The sequence below is a fragment of the Scomber japonicus genome, chromosome 23 (genome assembly GCF_027409825.1).
Source record: "Scomber japonicus isolate fScoJap1 chromosome 23, fScoJap1.pri, whole genome shotgun sequence".
In the NCBI taxonomy this organism is placed as follows: domain Eukaryota; kingdom Metazoa; phylum Chordata; class Actinopteri; order Scombriformes; family Scombridae; genus Scomber; species Scomber japonicus.
The window spans coordinates 15,433,686-15,455,868 of NC_070600.1; the positions used below are offsets into that span (position 1 = coordinate 15,433,686).

At 40.2% G+C, this 22,183-nt stretch overlaps 1 protein-coding gene across 3 annotated transcripts in view; it reads left to right on the plus strand.

Moving 5' to 3' along the window:
* The first annotated feature begins 12,369 nt into the window (after nucleotides 1-12,369).
* Nucleotides 12,370-22,183, plus strand: part of iqsec3a (IQ motif and Sec7 domain ArfGEF 3a) — a 108,356-nt gene continuing 98,542 nt past the window's right edge. For all 3 annotated transcript variants that reach the window (XM_053314064.1, XM_053314065.1, XM_053314066.1), the window contains exon 1: nucleotides 12,370-12,926. In XM_053314064.1, coding sequence (XP_053170039.1) covers nucleotides 12,370-12,926 — 557 coding nt within the window. The remainder of the gene's footprint in view (nucleotides 12,927-22,183) is intronic.

A 22,183-nucleotide genomic window follows, 5' to 3' on the forward strand; every position in this document is an offset into this window, starting at 1 on the left:
TTTGTTTTGTTATGTCATTCATTCTGTAGTATTAAAGTGGAAATGAATAAAGATATGGTTTCAGTCTTTGATTAGCTACTTGACTTTATCATGCTTCATTTTATAGGCACTTGTTCATTTATGTGTGGTACGTAAGAGGGTGGAAAAGATTTAGCAGATGGATTAAAAAGAAAGAGGGACGGTACAACAGGTGTCGCTTACCTAAATTCAACTTCATAATGTTTAAATAGATCTTGTGGTCACATCCATAAAAAGACGTGAAAGAACATATTTAAAGTAAACTCAATGCAATTGATTGTGACAAGCAGCCTTTGTGCTGTACTTTTTAAATTTCCAAATTGGAACAACCTTTGGTTAATAATAGAGATAAAGCCTCCAAAACTTTGAATAAACAAATAATTAGACACGTCAATGCAAAATAAAGGTGGCCTCTGATATTAACTGCCAAGGCAGTGTTTAGGCAGTCATCAGAATTGTGTGTTTTGCTTATTTTCCAGACTTTAATCCTGACAGGAGTAATTCACAGAAAAGCTAATTCATGTTGCAGTTATAGAAATAATAATAATAATGCATTTTATTTAAAGGCGTCTTTCAAAGCACTCAAGGACACCTTACAAGGCACATATAACACAACAACAGTACATCAAACAATATAAATCAGGTGACATTTAGTGCAAAGATAAAGAATAAATATGAATGTGACTACAAAGTGCATTAGTACAATAAATAAACAAGAATGTGATTGCATAGTTAGTGTGAGACAGAGTATGCCACTCTGAATAGGTGCAAATTCAAGCGGGATTTAAAGGTGGAGACAGAGTCAGAAGTGCAAATGTCTGGTGGGAGAGAGTTCCAAAGGCGGGGGGCAGATCAGCTGAAGGCTCTTGACCCCATGGTAGTTAAGTTGGCGGATGGGGCAAAGAGCTGGTTGGCAGAGGAGGATCAGAGAGTTCGGGAAGGTGTGTAGATGTGAATAAGTTCAGAGAGATATGATGGTGCCAGATTGTGAAGGATCTTGAACGTGAGGAGTTGAATCTTAAAGTCAGTGTGGGATTTGATAGGAAGCCAGCGAAGTTGCTGCAGGGCAGGAGTGATATGTTCAATAGAGGGAGTTCTGGTTATGATACAAGCGGCTGTGTTCTGTACCAGTTGGAGTATGTGAAGAGATCTCCACGGAAGACCAAAGAGGAGAGAGTTCCAGTAGTCCAGACAGGATCTGATCAGGGTGTTTACCAGGATAGCAGTGCAGGTTGGTCTCAGGTTCTTGAGTTGAACAAACTGTGTGCGGCCAGAGAGATATGATCTGAACCAAGCCAGAGGGATGTCAGTGATTTCAATGGAAGCTAACCTATCCAGGAGGATGTCATGAGAAACGGTGTTGAAAGCTGTGTTAAGGTCGAGGAGAACCAGAATAGAGAGAAGTCCAGAGTCAGATGCCATCGGGAGGTCGTTTGTGATTTTCACTAGGGCCATCTCAGTGCTGTGGAGGGAACGGAAGCCTTACTGAAAATGTTCATAGAGATTGTTGTCAGACAGAAGGGTGTGGACCTGAGCTGCAACAGTTCTTTCTAGTATTTTGGAGAGAAATGGCGAGTTTGAGATGGGACGGAAGTTGTCCAAGTCATTCGGATCTGCGCCAGGTTTCTTGAGTGTTGATGTTATCGCAGCAGTCTTTAGTGATGATGGAACAACACCAGCAGTCAGTGAGGAATGAATGATGTCAGTTGTTAAGGTGGACAGGGTAGGTAGGCAGATTTTTACCAGGTGGGTAGGTAGGGGGTCTAACTGCTAACTGGCAGGTAGATGACTTGGATTTATGAATGAGACCAGTTATTTCGGAGACAGTTGGCAGTATGAAGCTGGCGAGCGGAGAGCTGAAGGAAGATGTAGGCCAAGAGTGCAGAGAGGATGCAGAGTTATTTGTAGCAGTCAGTGTCTGGTGGATATTTTCAATTCTGGCATTGAAGATGGTCATGAAGGTATCACACTGTGTAACTGTGAGTAAGTGAGGTGGTAGAGCATCAGGTGGTTTCAGAATATTGTTGAGAGTTGAGAATAGGGCTCTAGTGTTCCCATCAACTGTCCTGATTAAGGTTGAGTAGTATGTGGTCTTGGCTTCAACTCTCAATATAACTTACAAGTTATATTGAGAGTTTGAAGATGGAAATAAACTACAGGAGACTTTCCAGCAGATGGTAAATCTTAGACTCTGGAACACCTGGCTGTGTATATTTAGCTATGATGTTGTACTCCATAAATCCAAAACTTGAAATGGATAGCTCAACCAACTGGCATTGTTGTCTTACACATTGCATGCATGCGTGTGCTTTTCATTGTGTGTGTCAGAGTGTTGACTGACTGTTGTTGCCTAGCCACTGTTATTTGAAGTATGACAGTAACACCAACAATAGCTTCAAGATCCCTGAAGCGCACTTCAGTTGGGGTTGTATTTAAACAGCCGATACGTAATGTCAAAGTGCAATTACTCACACTGTAGGATAGCAGTGCCCGATAATTGTGTGGAATCTGGAAGTCACATTTTTCTTAGTTTGACCTATCATCACCCTCTACCTGCAGCCTAAAACACATTTGCTGAGTACATGTTGAAAAACTGATAAAGGACCTCTTGTCTGCCCTTAGCAAGCTGTTAATGAAAAGCAACCCCAGGTCTAGATACACAACCTATCTATTTATAGGTTGTGTATCTTCAACCTATAAATAGATACTGATGAGAGTGACCTTCACATAGAATAAATGCTCCAGATGTGCTATCCAGATCAACACCACACATTGTTGACTATTAAATGCAAAAGGTCATGACACAGGGAGTCTCTGCAATTGTAGAGATGACACATTCAAGCATATCGATTAATGCTCATGGGATTTGACACACTGCGGTCACAAGTCACGCTGTGTTTATTCTCAGTGCCACTTGGTGGCAGTCCAAAATCACAGACAAAAAAGGTGTATTGTGCAATGGAAATTCAGTAAAATACTAGAAAACTATCTAATAGTTTGTCTCTTATTTTCTGCCTTAAAGCACCTGCAATTTTCCAAATATGAAATGTCAAATCATTTTTTCTTTCATCTGGCAACTTTCAATTAAACTTTATGATGACAAACAACTGTTGCTCATCTTAGAAGAATAATTCAAAGTATAATGATGAATATGTATGTTTTGTTTTATTTGTTTTAGCAGAGGAGGAACTGAAGAAATATGTGTCACATTATATTCATCTCAGAAGCAACTCCTACATGACTACATGACTTTCTAACTACACGAAAGAAAGTAATTAGATGTTTCACCACCTAATTGGAACTATTTTACATGACTTAATTGAAGACAAGCACCTGAAGAAACCCCTTTCTCCTTCTACAGTATGACTGCATTTTCAAACTGAGGCTCTTCTCTCTTACAGGAGAAAAGAAACCAAATTTTCACAAGTTGTATGATGGAAGAAGAAGTGGAGCCTGACGATAAATAATTACCACTGTTCCTCGAAGCAGTGCCAGTTCATTACACTCATGGAATAACCAAAAGTAAAAGAAAAATGAGTGTTAGTCTGCAGTGAAAACACTGATACAGATTACAATGTTTGCAGTGTGTGTGTGGCCTGATGAGGAAGTGTGATTGATGTTATTAAACTTTAACATACAGTATGAGCAGTGTATTTATTGTTGCAGGGATTCAGGGGTAGACAATATTAGAATATACTTGTCAATAACAAGGTCTGGAGGCCCCGGGTTTAGTTTACGTGAGAGATAATGTTGTGTATGCAGGGAGTCATGTGTTTTGTGAAAATGTCCTTCAGCTAGATGGTGTACACTGAGCCTGCTCACGTTGGTACAATGAAATGGCATTAAGAGAACATGTTGCTTCTGTAATGTGATGTTCACAAAAACACTCATTTCTAGACTAATTTCACTCACAATAAATGATATTGGGTTATTTGTAAATCTAAAAGCTACATGCTACCATGCACATCTGTCTCTTTAACATATGAGGCAACCTGTTTTCTCCTTTTAAAATAATATCAAGGATGGAAAAATCATCTTATTCCATATTGTCTGAGATGATTTTTCCATCCTTGATATACTGTATTTATATACTGTAAATTCTGTAGATGCTTGATCCAATTCTTCGTTGAAGGTATGAGTGAAATATTCAAAACCAGAGACTCCTTTATTTTTATGGCGGTATCATTCAATCAAATGGAAATACTGTTGATGTCTTGTGCATCGGTTTATATACCATAGTCTCCAAATTCCAGCCAAAGCAAAGTGTGTGATTTCCACTAGAAATTTGAAATAATGATCTAACCGTGGGAAAAATGTTCATGATGTCCCAATGGCCGATGTCTCCTGTTTCTCTTTAGAGAGCAGTTTTAATTACATGCAAACTTAAATTCAAACTGTAAATCAACAATTTTTTTTTAATAAATTCTCACTGGAACTGAATTTTCCCGTTACCAATGCTCTGGCAGAGTTAGGAACAAAGAAGAGGAACTACATGTAGACACTTAAGCAGAGCAGGTTGAAGTAAAGCCACTGCACTACAAACTGTAGTCAACAGTTGGCAACTTGGGCAGTTTGATATGGGCATGAGGGCTGGTCAAAGAAAGCTCATAGATAATATCAGACTGATATAATACTGAGTCAAGCAAAGGGTACCAGCTGGGAGGTGTAGCCAAGTAGGACTGTCTGAACCAATATGATGGACAACAGCAAAGACATTCCAGCAACTGGTATTGGGAAAGTGGCTGGTACAGCATAGACTTTGGCTTTATGACAGAATGAAGGACAGGTGTGCAGCCAGGTGGATCATCAGGTGACTGGCAGGGGCAACTTGAACTGATGGAGAAGAACAATGATCTGGAAAGCTCCACAAAGAATGCAGAGCCTGCAGGGGAGGTAGTTTAAAGTTGAAGATGTATGGTGCAACCCTGTACATGGTTATACATGTTTTACACAAATCTAATATTTTGACTGAAACTTATGTGACTAAAAATCTTTTTTATAGCATCAGTCAAATGCAATATGCAAAGTGTCGTAATAGAATAACCAAGATCACACCCACCTCTACCCTCCCATCCCTCTTCAGGTTTGTCATAGTTGGTTGTAGCTTAGTAAAGGTTTTTTAAACTCTCAAATCTCGAGAACTTCTATTTCAACATTCTGCATCAGTTTAACGGCTTTATTTTGTGGTTTGGATGACGGGTTGAGAGTTATTGGTGCTGTTTTACCTTCACCTTATTGCACAAGAAAAAGTGCAAAAAGTACATTGTTTACCAGGAAGGCAAGGGAGAGATTTGTTCATTTGCTCCTCCAATTCAACATTCCCCAGTTGGTTTTGGCGCTGTTATTCGGAAATGACTGTTTCTGTGACCTCTGGGCTTGTGCTGCACTAACTAGCTTCTGTATGCGTTTGCAGCTTTCTGTGATGATGTGACAAATAAGCAGCTTGAGGCAAATCCTGTTTCTTTTCTAAATTATAGTCTATATTTGGAGGTAATGACATCGAAAAGGAGCTTTAAAAAAAGCATTAGACTGGTGGATTCAAGAATTTAAATAGACAGCAATGTATGTTGCATGTACGCTCGCACACGCACACACACAAACACACATACACACATACGCACTGACACACGCAAACACACAATTATGCAGTATACTCCCCTCAGTCTAAAAGTGTTAATTGGATTCGGAGTGAGGGGTGAATCTCTTTTCAACCTCAATGAAACATTCACAGGCAGGAGATATAAATGAGTGAAAATAAAACGATGAAGACACACATTTGTTATTCACTGCTAATCTATTTGACCCAACTAAAAGGTAGAGGGCTAACCTCACCTCACTTGATCTCAAACTTGTCTCATTTTGTGTACTTTAGCTGAACTGTCTATATCATTCAATCTATTTTAGGTACTGATGAAATGCATACAAATGGTTTCTATCACTGAAGTAACCCCTGAGATTTTTCTTTAGGCATATTTTTATCATTTGACAGCTGCAGGCAACATTCACATATTAGCTAATATAGTTAGCCTAGTTCAGAGTAACATTACCATTCACTTGGACTTATATTTCTGGTCATCTATAAGCCTGAATGCAGTATTCACTTTTTTAACTCAAGTTTGCAACAGCTTGCCAGGGACATATTAACCTTTCAGCAGCTGAACTTTTCTCTATATTCACCAGCTAGTTGCTAAGTTTGTCTGTCTGGTGTCTGGTGCTGGGCAGACAGTGTACAGTGGGCTTATCAAAGATTTTTTGCCCTGGAAAGCTGCCTGCTGTGAAAGTAAATGAGGTTTATGAGAGCAGAAAGACTGAATTGAACCAATAAAGTTAATGGTCGTTCAACTAAAGATAATAAAAGTTGCTGCAGAGAAGAGGGAGCTGCAGAATTCGATTATATTTCTCTGTGGATTCGTGTGTGGATGAGCAACCCCCTTTCATATTATACATAGTCATTTGTTACCATTGTTAATATAAAATAAAAATGTCCTTTTAAATTTGACTGAGATCGCACCTTTCTTAAAGGGTTGGAGGTGACACATTAAGTGGATTTATAGAGTGAGAGGTTCTTTCCGCCTTGACTATTTTCTGTATTTGTGTGTGTGTTTCTCCCACATTAAAGCGGTTTCATAGCTATTTCATCAGCTTCAGCAGTGGTTCACAGCAGGTCAGGCCTCACCCCGCCTACCTATGACAGTCTTCAGCCCGCCCTTCCCCCCATTGTTTATTCACCAGTAAAACGTGCTGAAGGGAATCTATACATCACAGAAGAAAGCGAGTCAATATGGGAATGAGCTACAGAATATTGGCAGTTCTTTCTCAGTAGCAACATGAAGTATTAACACTGTACTGTGTGCTACTTCACCACATGCAATTCATTCACCTTCAACTAAAATGTGTCACTAATCTGACAAGATAGCTGGGGAATGAATGCAACTAGTATTCTGTATCTGGTGGATCTGTGACTTAATATTCACCACATCTGAAGATGTGTTCAAGAAATTCTTAATCAACACCCTAATTATATGCACCATCCACAACTCCCCCAACATGTCACCTATACTGGTTTAAATTAATCTACAATGGATGCCTGTGGCCTCGCTCCCTTATCATTATTGAGCTGGCCTGAGCCAATATGGATGGAGACAGGGCTGATAGCTATTGGTTTTGGACACCAAAGCTGACCAGGGGTCAACAAGATGCAGCTCTTAAAGACCGGCCTTGCTTTAATCAGGGGGAAGCTTTAAAAAGGGCAACAAACACAAATAGAGTAGAGATCACATCTTATTATCAACTTGTTTTCTTACTTTCTTTCTTAACATTGACAGTTATTGGAGGGACAACAAGAATGACATTTAGGAGCCCAAGGAAACATGTTAAACTGAATTCTTCATGTTTCTACACTTCAAAATAACATAGTTATTTTTACATTGCAATGGGACATAAAGAAATAGATTTTCCCAAAATTGGCCTAGTATTAAAATAATCATAATTTTCAAACATAGGTACCAACATTTGCCACTAAAATTAAAACCCTGTCTATAAAATTTGCTTGACGGAGACCAAGACAAACTTGATCAGCTGATCCTGTGTTGCCTCAGGTCTCCTCCGAGCGACTGTGTGAACAGCCTGTCTCAATAAATTATAAATAGTAATGTTGGAATTTACCACCACGGATGATGTTGGAAAAGTATGATTATGGAGGTACAGGTTTACACAAACATCAACTTTTTTGCAGCAGCACTAAACATTATGTAAGCTATTGTTGTCTAAATCTTCAAATCCTTTTGTATCATGAGATGTAAACCATCCCAGTAATGTGTCACCTCTGATAGTGCCGGCACTAAATAAAAAGACACTGTTAAAAATCAAATTCAAAATCATTAAATACAGCTTTAGTTGCAGCCTCTTCTTTCATAAATTGCATCTCACTTGTCTCAAAGCATCTGTTACTCATCTGCTTCTCTTTATGACCATCTCTGTCATGGTGTAGAGATATAAAATCAATAAAGAATAATGACTTCTACCTGGACTCACCTCAGCAGTGTGCATGAAAAGTGTCTGCAGTATTTTCTACATTCATGGTTGGCCTTTCCCACTGTTATTGGAATAAAAATTGAAAGAGACTATAATCAATATTTGCATTTAAACTATGGATAAAACGACTGCTTGTATATAAAGGAGTCACTCATAGTGATGAACCCACAGAGAAATACTGTATCACCCAACTCAGCTCTATGAAGTATTTTAACATCTTTCAGCTCATTGTTTTGGTTTTCTAACACACAACTGTTTTCAACTAAACTGCCTACTGTAGATAAACCTATCGTACAATACTGCATCAAACAGCAGAGTGAAAAAGGTAGTAACTGGCTGGTGAACATAGAGGAACAGGACACCAAAAATAGAGCTAAAAGGAGGGTGAATATTGACCTTACATTCACCAGGTGGCCAAAAACATGCCCATGGTCTGTCACTTTGGTGCAGAATGAAATATCTTGACAACGTCTGGATGGATTGCCATAAAATGTGGTACAGACATTGTTGGTCCCTGAGAGGATGAAGCTTAGTGACTTTGGAGATCCTGTGACTTCTCCAGTGCCATCATGAGGTCAGCATTTTTCATTTTTAGTGAAAGATCTCGAACCTTTGAACTACCATGAAATTTGATAGATATTTATGTTTGCCTAAAAATGAGACCGTAACAGATTTGTTTCCCCAATATTTAGGGTGCAAAACTAATGACATTCTCATCAGCCTCAGCTGTACTTTGTGTTCAGAGATGGCAGGCAAATGTTAGCATACTAACCAAAGAGAAACATTAGCATCCTAATGTTAGCATTTAGGTCAAAGGGCCACTGAAAAGGCTCAAAGAGCTGCTAGCGTGACTCTTAGTCAATGCAAACATAGCCTTTAGAACATTACCTAATTTTCCCAAAATTATACTCATGTTGAATATTAAACAACCACTTGGCGAGATCCTTTTGTGCTATTCTTACCAAATGCTCATGGTGTCATGACTCATGACTGGCTTATTTGTTCATCTCAACGGGCACAACTACAGAGTCATAAATTAACCGTGTACCGTTGCAAGTAATAAATCTCCACCTGACATTAATTGCTGTATCATGTAATCTGTTCTTATCGCATTTCTTAATGTCATTAATGCTCCAAAGTCCTCTGGAAAACGCTTTATGCCCCTCCTCTTTCAATCAGGTTTTGTCTCCCTCACCTTCGTCAGCATTTTTACTATATGTGAACTTGCTCTACCTTTTTTGGCATCATTCATGAACAAAAAAGGCAATGACAGCTTCCTTTTGATAACTCTTGTCCTTTTCATTGTTTTTTTCTACTTCTTTTCATGACAAAGGGATAGCGATAACACATAAAACATCCATAACCAATGAATCATCTTAGGGCATTAAATCTCTCATATTCTGAGTAAAGTCGGATGCACTCAACAAGCCATTCATCAATATTAATGAGAAGCTTCGTCCCGAAAGAGCAAAAGAATAAAGCAATTTCTCTTTTATTGCAGAGTCTGAAGATTGGGGGAAAGTTGAGAAATCACTCTAAATACTTGAGTGATAGAATGAATGAAGGTTATGATTTCAAATGCAAACTTTTTCAATATATGTGTAGTCAGTGGGTGCAGAGTGCCATGGCTATTCAAAACAAAGAAAAGTGTCATTGTTGGTTCCAGACAGTCTTTGTTTAAAAAGACGACTTTCTTTTGCTTTGGGTTCACAACACCGCTTTCAGTCTGTGTCTGTTAGTCATACTGCATCAAACACCACTGAATAATGAGACAGGATACGACTGGTTTTCTACTTTCAACTTAGCAACAAACCCAAGATACAACACCACTCTGGGGAATAAGCCTATATTGATATAACACAGCTTTGAAATAAAAAGTTCTGGAGGAGGATCCAAAGATTGGGCAAAACTTTAACACTGCCAACCAACTTTAAAACTTACCTCTTTCATGAGAGAGGCATTTGAAATGCGAATGTGAATATCAGTGGTTGTACAGGTCCTAAATGTAATGAAATTCAAAAACGTGTTTACCATGAGTGTGAGTGTTTGTTTAAAGAGCATTTCAAGTTTTCTCCTCCCCAGATATGTGGTCAATAAAGTAAAACTTGATTATTCATATCACACTTTGTGTCCTGTCCTTGTCATTTCAGATCACGGATGTGTAACCCTGTCAGGCATCCAGAGTACTCTGTAAGGTAATTGGTGTTAAAGGTGTGTTGCACCTCTTCTAGCAGAGAGTCCATAATAAGTAGGGCTAGACCTTGCAGATGCCACCCCCAGCACCAAAGTCACTGCTGGCACCATTTCCAGTTTTACAATCCAGCCACAAAACTCATTTTTGGCTCTGTCCAGCCATGTGTCGCTGGTCGGGTGCGCAAGCCATTTTTCACTTCATGAAGCTTGTAAAGCAGCCATATGGAAGGGGGGACCTGGCTGCACCCACACTGTCTCATCTTTCACTGTCTCAAGGTCATGCGTTATTTATATATATTTTTTAGCGTCTTTAAAAAAAAGTTTAATTAAACTTTCAACAATGTCTTTGACAAGGCAAAATAAATATACAAATTCATTTTAGTTTTTTCTTTCTTTTCTCATAAACCATTAATCACATCACATCATTAAGATCTCTCCTGTTCTGGATGGAGCTAGCAGATTGTCCTTTGCTTCATTAGACTCTGACACTAATGAACAATAATTTACTCATGCTGAATCTGGGCAGCAAAAAGATTATGAATAAACAATGAAGATTTTAACAAAAATGGCATAGGTTTTCATTTTGGCTCATCTTGCAAGTGTAAGGATTCTGACAAATACAACTAATGAGGTCTATAACACCAGAAAACATAATTTAGCTGACAATAGGCTAGCGAGGGGTATAAATTCCTGCACATTGTCAATACAACAACTGAATAAAAATCAGAAAAGCATCACACTAGAGCAAGGAGAACAGCCTAGCACTCTCTCAGTGAGATATCACTGTAATCTGTATCAGGAGGGATCATCTCAGCACACCTAAAACCCATTTCCTTTCCATGCTCTGCTTGCATGCTATCTGTCTGGTTGACTTGTTTTTTATTTCCCTTTTGGAAAAGTAAGAGATACCAGCCACCGACTGCAAAGCACCCTCCTTTACCTCATCCAATTTACAAAAAAATGAATACTGCTATCTCCACGTAGCAGGAGGAAAGTATAATTCCCTCCTTAACTTCATGATTTGATGGCAAACCAAAAGACAGTCCCTGAAAATGGTGAGTATGAATATGCTAAAGAACCCACCCTGAACAAAAGATCCCCTTTTTTTGTCAAATCATTTTCATTCTGTGTTGCTAAGTGAGCAGCATTAGGGCGAAGCTATTACATTCTCCACCTTGCCATTCTTTTCCAAACCTGCAGGGCAACATCCAAAAAATGAGTTACCATTCCACACACTGACTGCTGTGTGACAAAAAGAGCACCAGGAGCGATACTAATCACATCGCTCATTCACATGGAGAACAGGGACTTCCTCAGCTTTTCCTCATCCAATTCAAATACACACACACACACACACACACACACTGAAGCCACATCTGGAAGACCAGAAGCAAATTCCACTTGAATTTTGTAAAAGGCCATGTCGTCAGATGCTATTACTCTGATATAATCGTGCTTGAGTTCCTAAATTGCGTGAGAAATAGTTGGAGATTGAATGAAACCGTTAAATCAGGTGATGTTGTGGACATATCTGGCCAGTGAAAACAAATCCCTGGATTGATTTAGCTCTGTAGGATTAAGTTATGGTCCTACATGACAGCTGTTTTACTCTGCAGACTATAAAGTGACCATGGCATGCCATTTAGACCAGCTCTGTAAAGTTTTTAGAGCAAATTAAAGTATTGATGGATTCATTTGACTAAGGATTATTCAGTGAAGTAGAACTCAGCTTGCAGGTGAAGGGACTGGCCAAATCCATAATGCAATTTACATGTGGAAAACTGCCTCACCGTTTCCCCTGCGTGTTGACATCACAGTCCACTACGGCCCCGCCTCTTCACTCCGCTGATGCTGATGCTGATCCCCCCCCCCCACCTCCACCTCCCTTGCATCAGCACCATTTCTGGCATCCTCACGGAGCATCGACAGAGGGAGAGAGAGAGAGAGAGAGAGAGAGAGAGAGAGAGAGAGAGAGAGAGAGAGAGAGAGACTATCTAGCCCCACCGAAGCGTCAGACGGCCGCCAGAGCATCCCGGTTACGCACTGTTTAGAGGCCCCATCGACGGATCGCAGCTACAGAAGAAGTCAACATAGCCGGGAACACGGCCACAGATACAGTCAGTAATGGAGAGCCTGCTGGATAATCCAATGAAAGCCGTTCTATACTTGAAGGAGCTCACTACTATCGTGCAGAACCAGCAAAGCCTGATCCAGACGCAGCGCCAACGCATCGACGAACTCGAACGAAAGGTGGAGGACCTGATAGGAGAGAATCGACAGTTGCGGGACCCTCATCACTACGTCCAGCAACCCACAGCTCCACATCATCATCATCACCACCACCACCACCCGACTCACCGTAGCACCAGCCCCCAGGCGCCCGCCCACCTCCATCAGCACCCGGGGAGCAACAAAGCTGCTGCTCACCTCGGCCAGCAGGAACAGCAGCAGCAGATTCCTGGGCTATCGGCCCAGCCTCAGCAGCACCCGACCCCTCCTGCTCCATCCTCCCACCACCCGCAGCAGCTGCAGCTCGTCCCCACCTCGCCGCAGTCTCCCAAAGCGAGCCAAACCAGCCCGGACTCCGTCGAGGAGGACAAGAGGAGCCCCTGCTGCAAGTCCCTTGTTCCGCAGACTCCCACTACGCTCTGCCGATCAGTTGGACTGGCCAGGAAAGCGGAGTAAGTAGCTTTCATGCTGTGAATGCTGCAAAAAAAAACAATCCCCACCTCAGCGGTAAGGTCTACAGTAAATTACCAAGGCTGTTGAAATCTAGTTTCACCTATAAAACAAACCAAAAATATCATTCAGGGGAGTGATAGGCGCCAAAATATGGAATCTGAGTGTGGTCATTTGCCTTATTTCACATGACCTGTTTATTAAAGTGTAAAAAAAAATGCATTGTGTTATATCCTGTCTCATAAAACACACATTTAAGACACAATATTAGAGGTTATAGGGTTAGGGTTAGTCAGTGACCTAATGAGATGGATATTTTTGCAGTGTACCCTTGTCTGGCAAATGTTAGTCTAAATATAGAGAATGTAATTGGCCGGAAAACAATGTGATATCCTGAAAGGCCTTGAGATATAATGTCAAAGCCTGTTAACAGGATGTCAAGTGACATTTCATAAACATTTTTAGAAGGAAGTTATCGAAGAAACCGAGGAAAAACATACACATCGATAAAAATACACACATTAATTATTCTGGGTGGACATTTACTGAAGTAGCCTAGATTAAGACACTGTAAACTGTCTGGTACGATATGTGCTCTGTACTGCAATGCACATGATTAACTTCACATCCCCTGACAAGCTGAGGCTTAATTTTCTGACAGGTAATTCAGGCCCCTCCTGTATTTTCACATTATTCACTGGGTTGCTCCCCTGTTAAATCAATTGAATGCTTAATGGATATTGATTGAGAAGGCCGAAGCTGGCATTTCGACAGTGGTGGTTTTGTTAATTCTGCACCAAGGTTGACTGTCACTATACTGTCTGTAGAACTTTACATTGAAGATAAACTGTTTTTTTTTTGGGTGACTGGTAATAGAAGCAGAAGTTTTGTTAAATGCTGCACTGCAACATTTGGGTCGACTTGCAGTTGCAGTTGCAGTTGCAGCACAGTGCAGTGTTTTCTTTTACCCCCATGTGTTCCCACGCATCCACACTTTGAATGTGGAATGAACGGCGGATTTTAAAAAATGCAGCTGTTTTTTAAGGCTCGGCTGGGGTAGCAGTTTCACAGGTGCGTGCGGAGAGCGTGGCGACATTGTGAAAACACATTTTAAAAACAAGCGAACTATCATCTCCTAATGACATATCACTGACTTTTAAATTCACATCTCATTTCAAAACACCTTTGATGGAATTTTTTCTTGGACAGGCCACAGGTAGAAGATTATAACAGACACTAGTACAAGGAGGACAAAGACAGAAAGACATTAGTAGCTGCTCATAAATCACACTACAGCCAGCCCAGAGGTACAAGTAAGCCTTGAATCTACTTTTCGGTGTATGTCGTGAGTCATCTGTCTGATCACATTTGTTTGATTCATTTTTCTTATTCCTTATTCTCTAACCTAGCAACAATAATCGATTAATCTTTCGAGCCATTTTTCAAGCAGAAATGCCAGATATTCTCCAGTTCCAGCATTTCAGTTATGCAGATTTATTGGTTTTCTGTGATAGTAAACTGATAATATTTTAGTTTGGTTGTACATAACAAGCTATTTGAAAATATGAGCTTGGAGGATAGATAATTATAACAGGTGATTAATTGACTGAGAAATTAAAAGCAGATTAATACATCTTTCAGAATAATGGTTAGTTTTGGACAGTGGTAAAAGGTATATAAAGGTAGTCCTGATAAAATAATCATCTACTTACCCTCACGTCTCCAAAATTAGAAATTCAGCAGCAACTGTCACTTCGTATTTTTCAGATCTAAGCCTCTAATGGAGAGCTGAAGCAGTATAACATATCACAAAACACACATTCCTTTCAAGTGAAGATAACACACGAGTTGCCAAAAAAAATCTTCTTGAATGCCTCAGTGTGGAATTTAATGAGTATAAGTTAAAAGTGGAAGTTCTACAGTGGTGGCATCTGTTGGATAGGTGATGACAGGTGTTTGTATGCCTGCAATGTTCGTGTGTGTGTATAAAAATATTCACCTCCCTTTGAAGTTTTCTAGTTTTAGGGTCTCACCAAATTGAATTAAAGTTGACTACATACTATGTTTAAGGTGCAGCTTTGGCAGCAGTTACAGTCTTGAGCCTGCATGGATAGGTCTCTGTCACATCTTGACACTGCAGTTTTTTGCTTATTTTTCTTTGTAAAACTACTCAAGCTCTGTCAGATTGTAAGGGGATCATATCCACCCTCCATTGGACTGAGATCAGCACCCTGACTCTGCCACTCTGAGACATTAACATTGTTGTTTCCTGTGGAGGTTTGGCTTAAAGCTCATTGTCTTGCCGTAAAGCAAATCTTCTCCTAAATCCTTAGGTTTTCATCCAGGATTTCCATACATTTTGCTACATTCATTTTACCCTCAAACCTTCCAGGGCCTGCTGCATCTGGATAGCTTATTTGATCATTGTCAAAAAACACCAAAAAACACATTTAATCCTCTTTGACTCAATGTTGTGAGACAATGAAACATGAAAACTTCTAATGAGAGATGAATGTTTTTTTATAGGCACTGTATGTGCTTCAGAGCTGTCCGTGGTGCTGAATGTTCTTTGCTTGCCACTATCAAGGTCACATGAATTGCCTCACATACACACACACACACACACACACACACACACACACACACACACACACACACACAGTTACACACACACGCACACACACAGTTACACACACACACAGTTACACACACAACGCAACGAGCTGAGCCCCATCTGTTCCACATGGCTGCATTTTGCATTGTTTCTTTTAATCCAGATTGATTTATCGTGCCATTAAAACATAATTCCTAAAGAGTGAGGGTCAGGAATAGTATACATTATCATGAATACTGAGGTAAAAAAAAATGCTTTCACATGGACTCACACAAGCGCACACTCACAAGATATGAATTGCGTACAAAATAAATGTCAAGGGGGATTCAATAAGTGGGTTCATTCGTGATTTACCAACCATGCCCCCTGACAGTTCTGCAGAATGATGAACAATGAGAGTGAGGGGGAAGAGAGCAAAAGAACACGAGAGAGAGAGAGAGCGTACTGTACACTCTTATCCCTAATGTAGAAAGCAGTGATACATGAAAGGCAGGCAACGTCAGGCAGCATTGTAATTTCCACTCAGAGAATTGATCCTGGCTAGACAAGATGGTGTATTGCTGAGCTGTCAGTGCCTCCAGAGAAGTGATACATTTCTGTTAACGAGAGGATGGCAGGGGCATGTCACAAATATACTAATAAGGGGTGTGTATGCTGTAAGTGTCTGTACCTTGTGTGTGTTCATTTGTGAATAAGTGAGCAAGCGAGGAAGAAATTAATAAACATATGGATTACTAACTAAACCGCCATGTCCATCAATTCACTATGTGTTTTTACTTGATTTCAAAGGGAAAAGAAAATGAATTTTCAAAGCTTTAAATGAAAAAAATATATGCTCACTCACTCACATCATCATTCCTCATCTCCTCCTGTGGCATAATTTGAAGAATGCAAATCAGGGAAAAGTTGTTTCCCTTACTTACAGACTCCTGCTCTGGTATAAGCTCAAACTTCTCAGATTGAGAAGTCTGAAGTGTTGCAATTGTGTTACTCAGTCTGAGAAAGATTGTTAAGGGGGCTGTGTGATCTGAGGGAAGCCTTCAGCAATCCTGTCTACTCTTCATTCTTCCTCCTCTCTCTGTCAACTGTGCCTCCCACTCTTTCCCCTTCCATTGTTCCGATTCTCATTTTCTCCCAAACGTTGACTCCTTTTTCCCAGCCTACAAATGATACCTTTGTCCACCTCCTACCTCATTACTCCTTCTCCCTCCTAGACTGTCCTTCTCCACATCCCTTCATCTAAACTTGCTGTGTGTTTTAAATTTCTCCATTCCCTTCACTACCTCCCTGTTCGCTTTTCCTGTTACCAGCAGCTTGTATTATTTTGGCCTTCTCTTCAGTCAGGATCTGTATTCAGCTCCTCAAAGCTCTCTACCACTTAACCCATCCTTTGGCTGGACAGAAGCCTCCATATCCACCCTGTCATTTGGGTCTGCCAAGTGAGTGTGTGTTAAAATGACGGTGTAAGAGCTGGACCATGTGTTCAGGTGGGAGTCAAGAAGAGTGTCATAGGAGAGTATATAGAGTGTATAGAGGTACATGTGTGTTTGATAGGCAGCAATCCTGTTGCCTGAGGTGGAAATCCCAGGGTTTTCATATAGCTCCAGGTGCTTCTCTGCTGCTTCCCTGCCTCCCACACACGCTCACAGATATATTAAACCTCTACACTCAAACCCTAACATGCCACATGCCACCTGGCACCCAGCGTGTTTTCTCACAGTAGCCACGTCTCCCTCTGCGCCCACCATGCCCTCGTTTTCCACCTACTGGCCTCATACCAACCAGAGCGCAGAATATATGCCACCTCCTGCCTGCCCCCTTCTCCTTAAGGAATAATGTGGGATGCACGCAAAGCATTTAGACACGCACACACATTCATACACACACATACAATGTTGCATAAATTACAGAGGAGCCCCGCTGAATACCTGCTGGATGCTGCAGCCTCTTCTTGTTTTAAAACTCTCAGATCAATGAGCCTGGAGCTTTGCTAGCACAGGCTCCACTAGTTATGCTAACACTTAAGACCCATGCTGGCCTTGATCTCCAGGTACTTCATCCTTATTCTATATCTACACAATCTATCATCTAAATCTGTCAGGGGACTTTTCTCTGGATAATATACTGAGGTTTTAATTTTGTAGAAGCAATGTGCAACCTACACAAGGGTAAAGTTCAGAGCCACACTAACCTCTGTTAACCATGAAGTGTGTGTAAGATAAGTTAAAGGATGTGTTATTTTCATTTCCAGCTCTATAGTTTTATTTTGGGACTCCACTAGAGTAGCTTTGCATGATTCACAGTTAAAAAACATCTTATTCATCTTATAAAGGCCCTTTATGCAGCCCCTCAGTTCAGCCTCTGTCTCTTAACAAACAGTCTTAGCTACCTTCTCTTTAAGGTCCCCCTCACAATGAGCCCACTCTGATTGGCCAGCTTTCTAAAAGCCTGCCAAGGGGCTTTGGAGCTCTTTGTTCAGCAGATTAATTAGAAATAATGCAGTGAGCAATAGTACACACCTAAACAGCTACAGTGATGATGATGTTTGATGAAGAGTTGCAGGCAACCAGCACACCTCAAACAGGTAAACTACTCATTTTACTTTGTTCGTTGTGCTGTGTAATGGAGTCATGGCTCAGCATGACTACTCCCAAAACTATGGCAAAAAAAAGAAGCCATAATGTTAGCAGAGTGAACAGAGCAATGAACTTGTGCTGTGTGGAGCAGATGATAATATAAAGAAATCCCTCAACAGCTGACATCAGCTCAGGCTGAAAAAAAAAAGTTGGAAACCGAGTGTTCAAAGCAGTCTGAAGCCAGTGCTTTTTGTTCCCAGTGATTTCTTCTTATGTTTACTTCATTATTTGACATTCATGCATTATTTGGCCATGTTTAATATGAACATCCATCACTGTAACATTATATATGACTGAAAATAAGGAAAAGCAGAATAGGTCCTCTAGGTTGTGTGTTAAAGTGGCTAAAAAGACCTTGCCCTATGAATACTGACTTCTTTTCTTAGAGACTAAGAAAATAACATGATGCTGTTGTAGTGCCAGAAATTAAAAGGCAGGAAATCAAAATGAATGGATGGATCTAGAAATTGTAACTTTGATACTAAAGTCAGTGGATTCCATCTCATCCCCTGCCAACCTTGGTAGGGATGCACCAATACAACGTTTTACTGAGGGCAGATGCTTTACAGTGCTTTGAAATCTTTATACCTTTCTCTGTGGAAGCCATTGGCATAATTTTATGTAAGGTAAAATGATGCCAGGGATCGCTGTGGCCCTGAAACCTGAGTTGGCGACCCAAGTGGCAGCGTTAATGAAACTATAATGACATTCATAAAGAAACTATGGCTCGGTCTCATCATGGCTGGTACCCAGTTTGCTTAATCAGGTCATCATTGGACACTGATCCAGTAGATTGGATCAGATAGTTAACTGCTGTATGACCCCAATCTCTCACTAACCTTAACTTTTTCACATGACCCCAATTGATTTATTGTAAGTATTTTTGATTTGCCAAGCTTAACCAAATCTTTAACGTATGTGGAAGACCAGAAAAAGCAGTATAAAACGGCATATTCTGTCATTTGGATTTATGCTGGACAATATGATGTTGTTTCTGAACATGTGTATGGATCAAGTTCATTTCTCCCTTGGAACTAAAAGAGTTGGTTCAACCAAAGCACATAAAATTCTATGATGAGGTTTTATTTGGACTACTTTGTACTGTACAAATGGTCCTAATAAAAAATGCTGACAGGGAGATCTGCAGACTAGACACTGTACAAGACATTGTTTTTTCAGTACTTTGACCTGCACAAATGAAATTCTGTTCACCTTTGCTTTTGTTTGTTTTAGAGGCAGATATTTTAAAACCTCAGCAAACAAAAACCTGTATCTGTGTAGCTCTATACTACCAGGGTATTGAAAAACTGAATATTTAAGGACAAATTATTTTTTCTGGAGAGAACGTTTTCTCTTCCTTTCTGCATGTTTGTCTCTAAAAACACAATTGGGAGAGATTGAGAGAGACATATGAGTGTATGATGGATATGTGGGGTCAAAATGGACACAGTGGGCTATTCTATACTTGCTCTCTCTTTCTCTCTCTTTCTCTGTTCCCCTATCTCTCTGTTCGCCTTCTCGGCAGCATTACCTCGAGAGAGGTGGAGTCGTTTCTCCTGCAAACCTCTGCTTCCTCTTGCCTCCCTTTGAATGGGAATCACGTTTGCTCAGTTATGACAGGGTGACTTGGCTCTGCTGCTGCTGGAATCCAAATCATGAATATCACATTTGGTGCGTAGTGCTTTTAAATTGCTTCATTTCTCAGAGGATGTAGCTGCCGGGTGATTCCTTACTCCTTGGTAGAATATTAGCTGTTTTCATGCACAAGTTGAGCAAGGCAAAAGACAGCCCCAGTTGACGGTAATCCAGCCTTGTGTGCATTTAAGTGTATGTGTTAAGCACTAGATTTGTTTTTGTGTTGGGGTGTTAAAGGGACATGAGAACTGCTGATGTAAGGGGATATGTGGGATATTTAATTTCTTTTTTCATTCATATGTGTGTGTGTATGCGGGAATCAAGGTTGTAACTTGATTAGAGTTGGGATCACTGGACACTTCTTTTGTTGGTGACATGTTCACTAAATTGGAATAAAGCATTATTAAATTGAATAATGCTGTACAAAGCAGTCATAGATATGGCTGCTGTAGTATCTTTGCAAATGTTGTAAAAGTATATCAAACGTGTCCTCCTCATACACTAATCTGGGTGTTAGGTTTGACCCTCAGCTGACATTTAATGACCATCTATGCATAAGCCATCTATGCACAACCCATCTATGCACAACCTCTTTTTACCATCTCAAAAACATCTCCAAACTCTACCTCTCTGTAACCTTGTCAGATGCAGAGAAAGTTATCCATGCCTTGATCTCCTCAAGGCTGGACTACTGCAGTGCGCTCTTCACAGGGATCCCAGGCTGAAGCATCCAGAAACTCCAGGACAACGTTGCTGGGATCCTGATGAAAGTGCAAAATCACAGACATATAACACCAATTCTGTTTTCATTGAACTGACTCCCTGTCTCCACCAGGAGGACTACAAAGTCCTCAATTACATGCTACTCACATACAAATCCATCTATGGACATACATCTCCCTATCAACAGCTTGCTCCTCTGGGCCTCCAGTACTAAGCTTTGCACCACAGGGGATTGAGCCTAATGCTGTATTGCACCATGCTGGCAGTGCACGGACTCTTTTAAAAAAGGCTGGAATTTATATAGGAAGGCTCTTTCATCTGAACTCTTATTACTATTTTCTTTATGTTCTGTGTTCTATGTTATTACTTTTGTAGCACTTTGAGTTTCATTGTGAATGAAAAGTGCAGTACAGATTAAATGTATTATTTATTATTACTATGTGGAAGCACTGTATAAGGATCAAGTACCTGACCAAAATGCAAAATCAAGCAGAAATTCTTATCCATGTCACACCTCATAACTATACTTATGGAATAGTTATTAGTCAGGGAATCACTGGCGATTACAATTCATCTCAATGGGTAAATCAATGTCTGTACCAAATTTCATGGTAACCCATGAAATAGTTGAGACATTTCAATCAAAAAGTGTTAGAGGAAAAATCAGGGAATCACCAAACTCCATAAGATTCACATAATCTGGGCACCAAATATATCTGTAGCAAATTTCATCGCAACACATCAAATATTTGTGAAGATTTTTGAGTGTTGACAGATCGACACAGCCATCATTATTGTCACACCACCAGCTTCATACAAATACTGATATAAACAACATGGATTTGTATTGATTGATTTAGTAATTATGTGTGTCAGTTCTAACCAGGAGCTTTTGATAGATGGCCATTGTGTTGCCATGTTTTGTTCAAAACTGCAGGGAAAGATGATTACAGAGAATGTAACAGAGTTGTATACATACAAAAACAGAATGACAGACAGGCTAAATAATTAGACATATTAAAAAGCAGGACAGGAACAGAATACTTGCATAAAACATGTGAGAAGCCCCGCTGAGCTGAGGAGTCCAAATGTTGTCCCACTTTCCTCACAACTTTGAACATTTTCTTCTCAGTGTCCCCTATGATCCCCAATCAATCACAATGACAAAGTTTGGCTCAACCCTGTTTTTTTAAAATATCATGGCTCCCAACTGGCAGCCCTGAAAGACTTGTCCTTGACGCTTCCAGATGCTTCAGATGACATCATCCTTTGTATGTAAATATTGCATATTCAAGTTGCAGGTCTGTGTGAATTTGAATGTGTTTTTGTTGTTTGTCCTCTTACACTTGCTGTAAAGTGGGACACCTCTGTTTTAGTTGGAGATAAATTATTCACACTTTTGATTGATGCATTTCATTTCGTCCTCATGCAAATTAACAGTGGGTCTAATGAGCAATCAGCAGATAGTGTATGCCATTAGTATGCAATCTACATTTTTCAGAGTTGTGGTTGCAAATGGAAATGACAACAGTATTTGGATTCCTTTTATGTAGATGTTCTGATGAGTGGCTGCTGTGAAAGGTTAGATGAAAATGGTGAATAGAGCGGGAGAGAGAGTCGGCATCGTTGAATGGTCCTCCTGTGCAGTGTG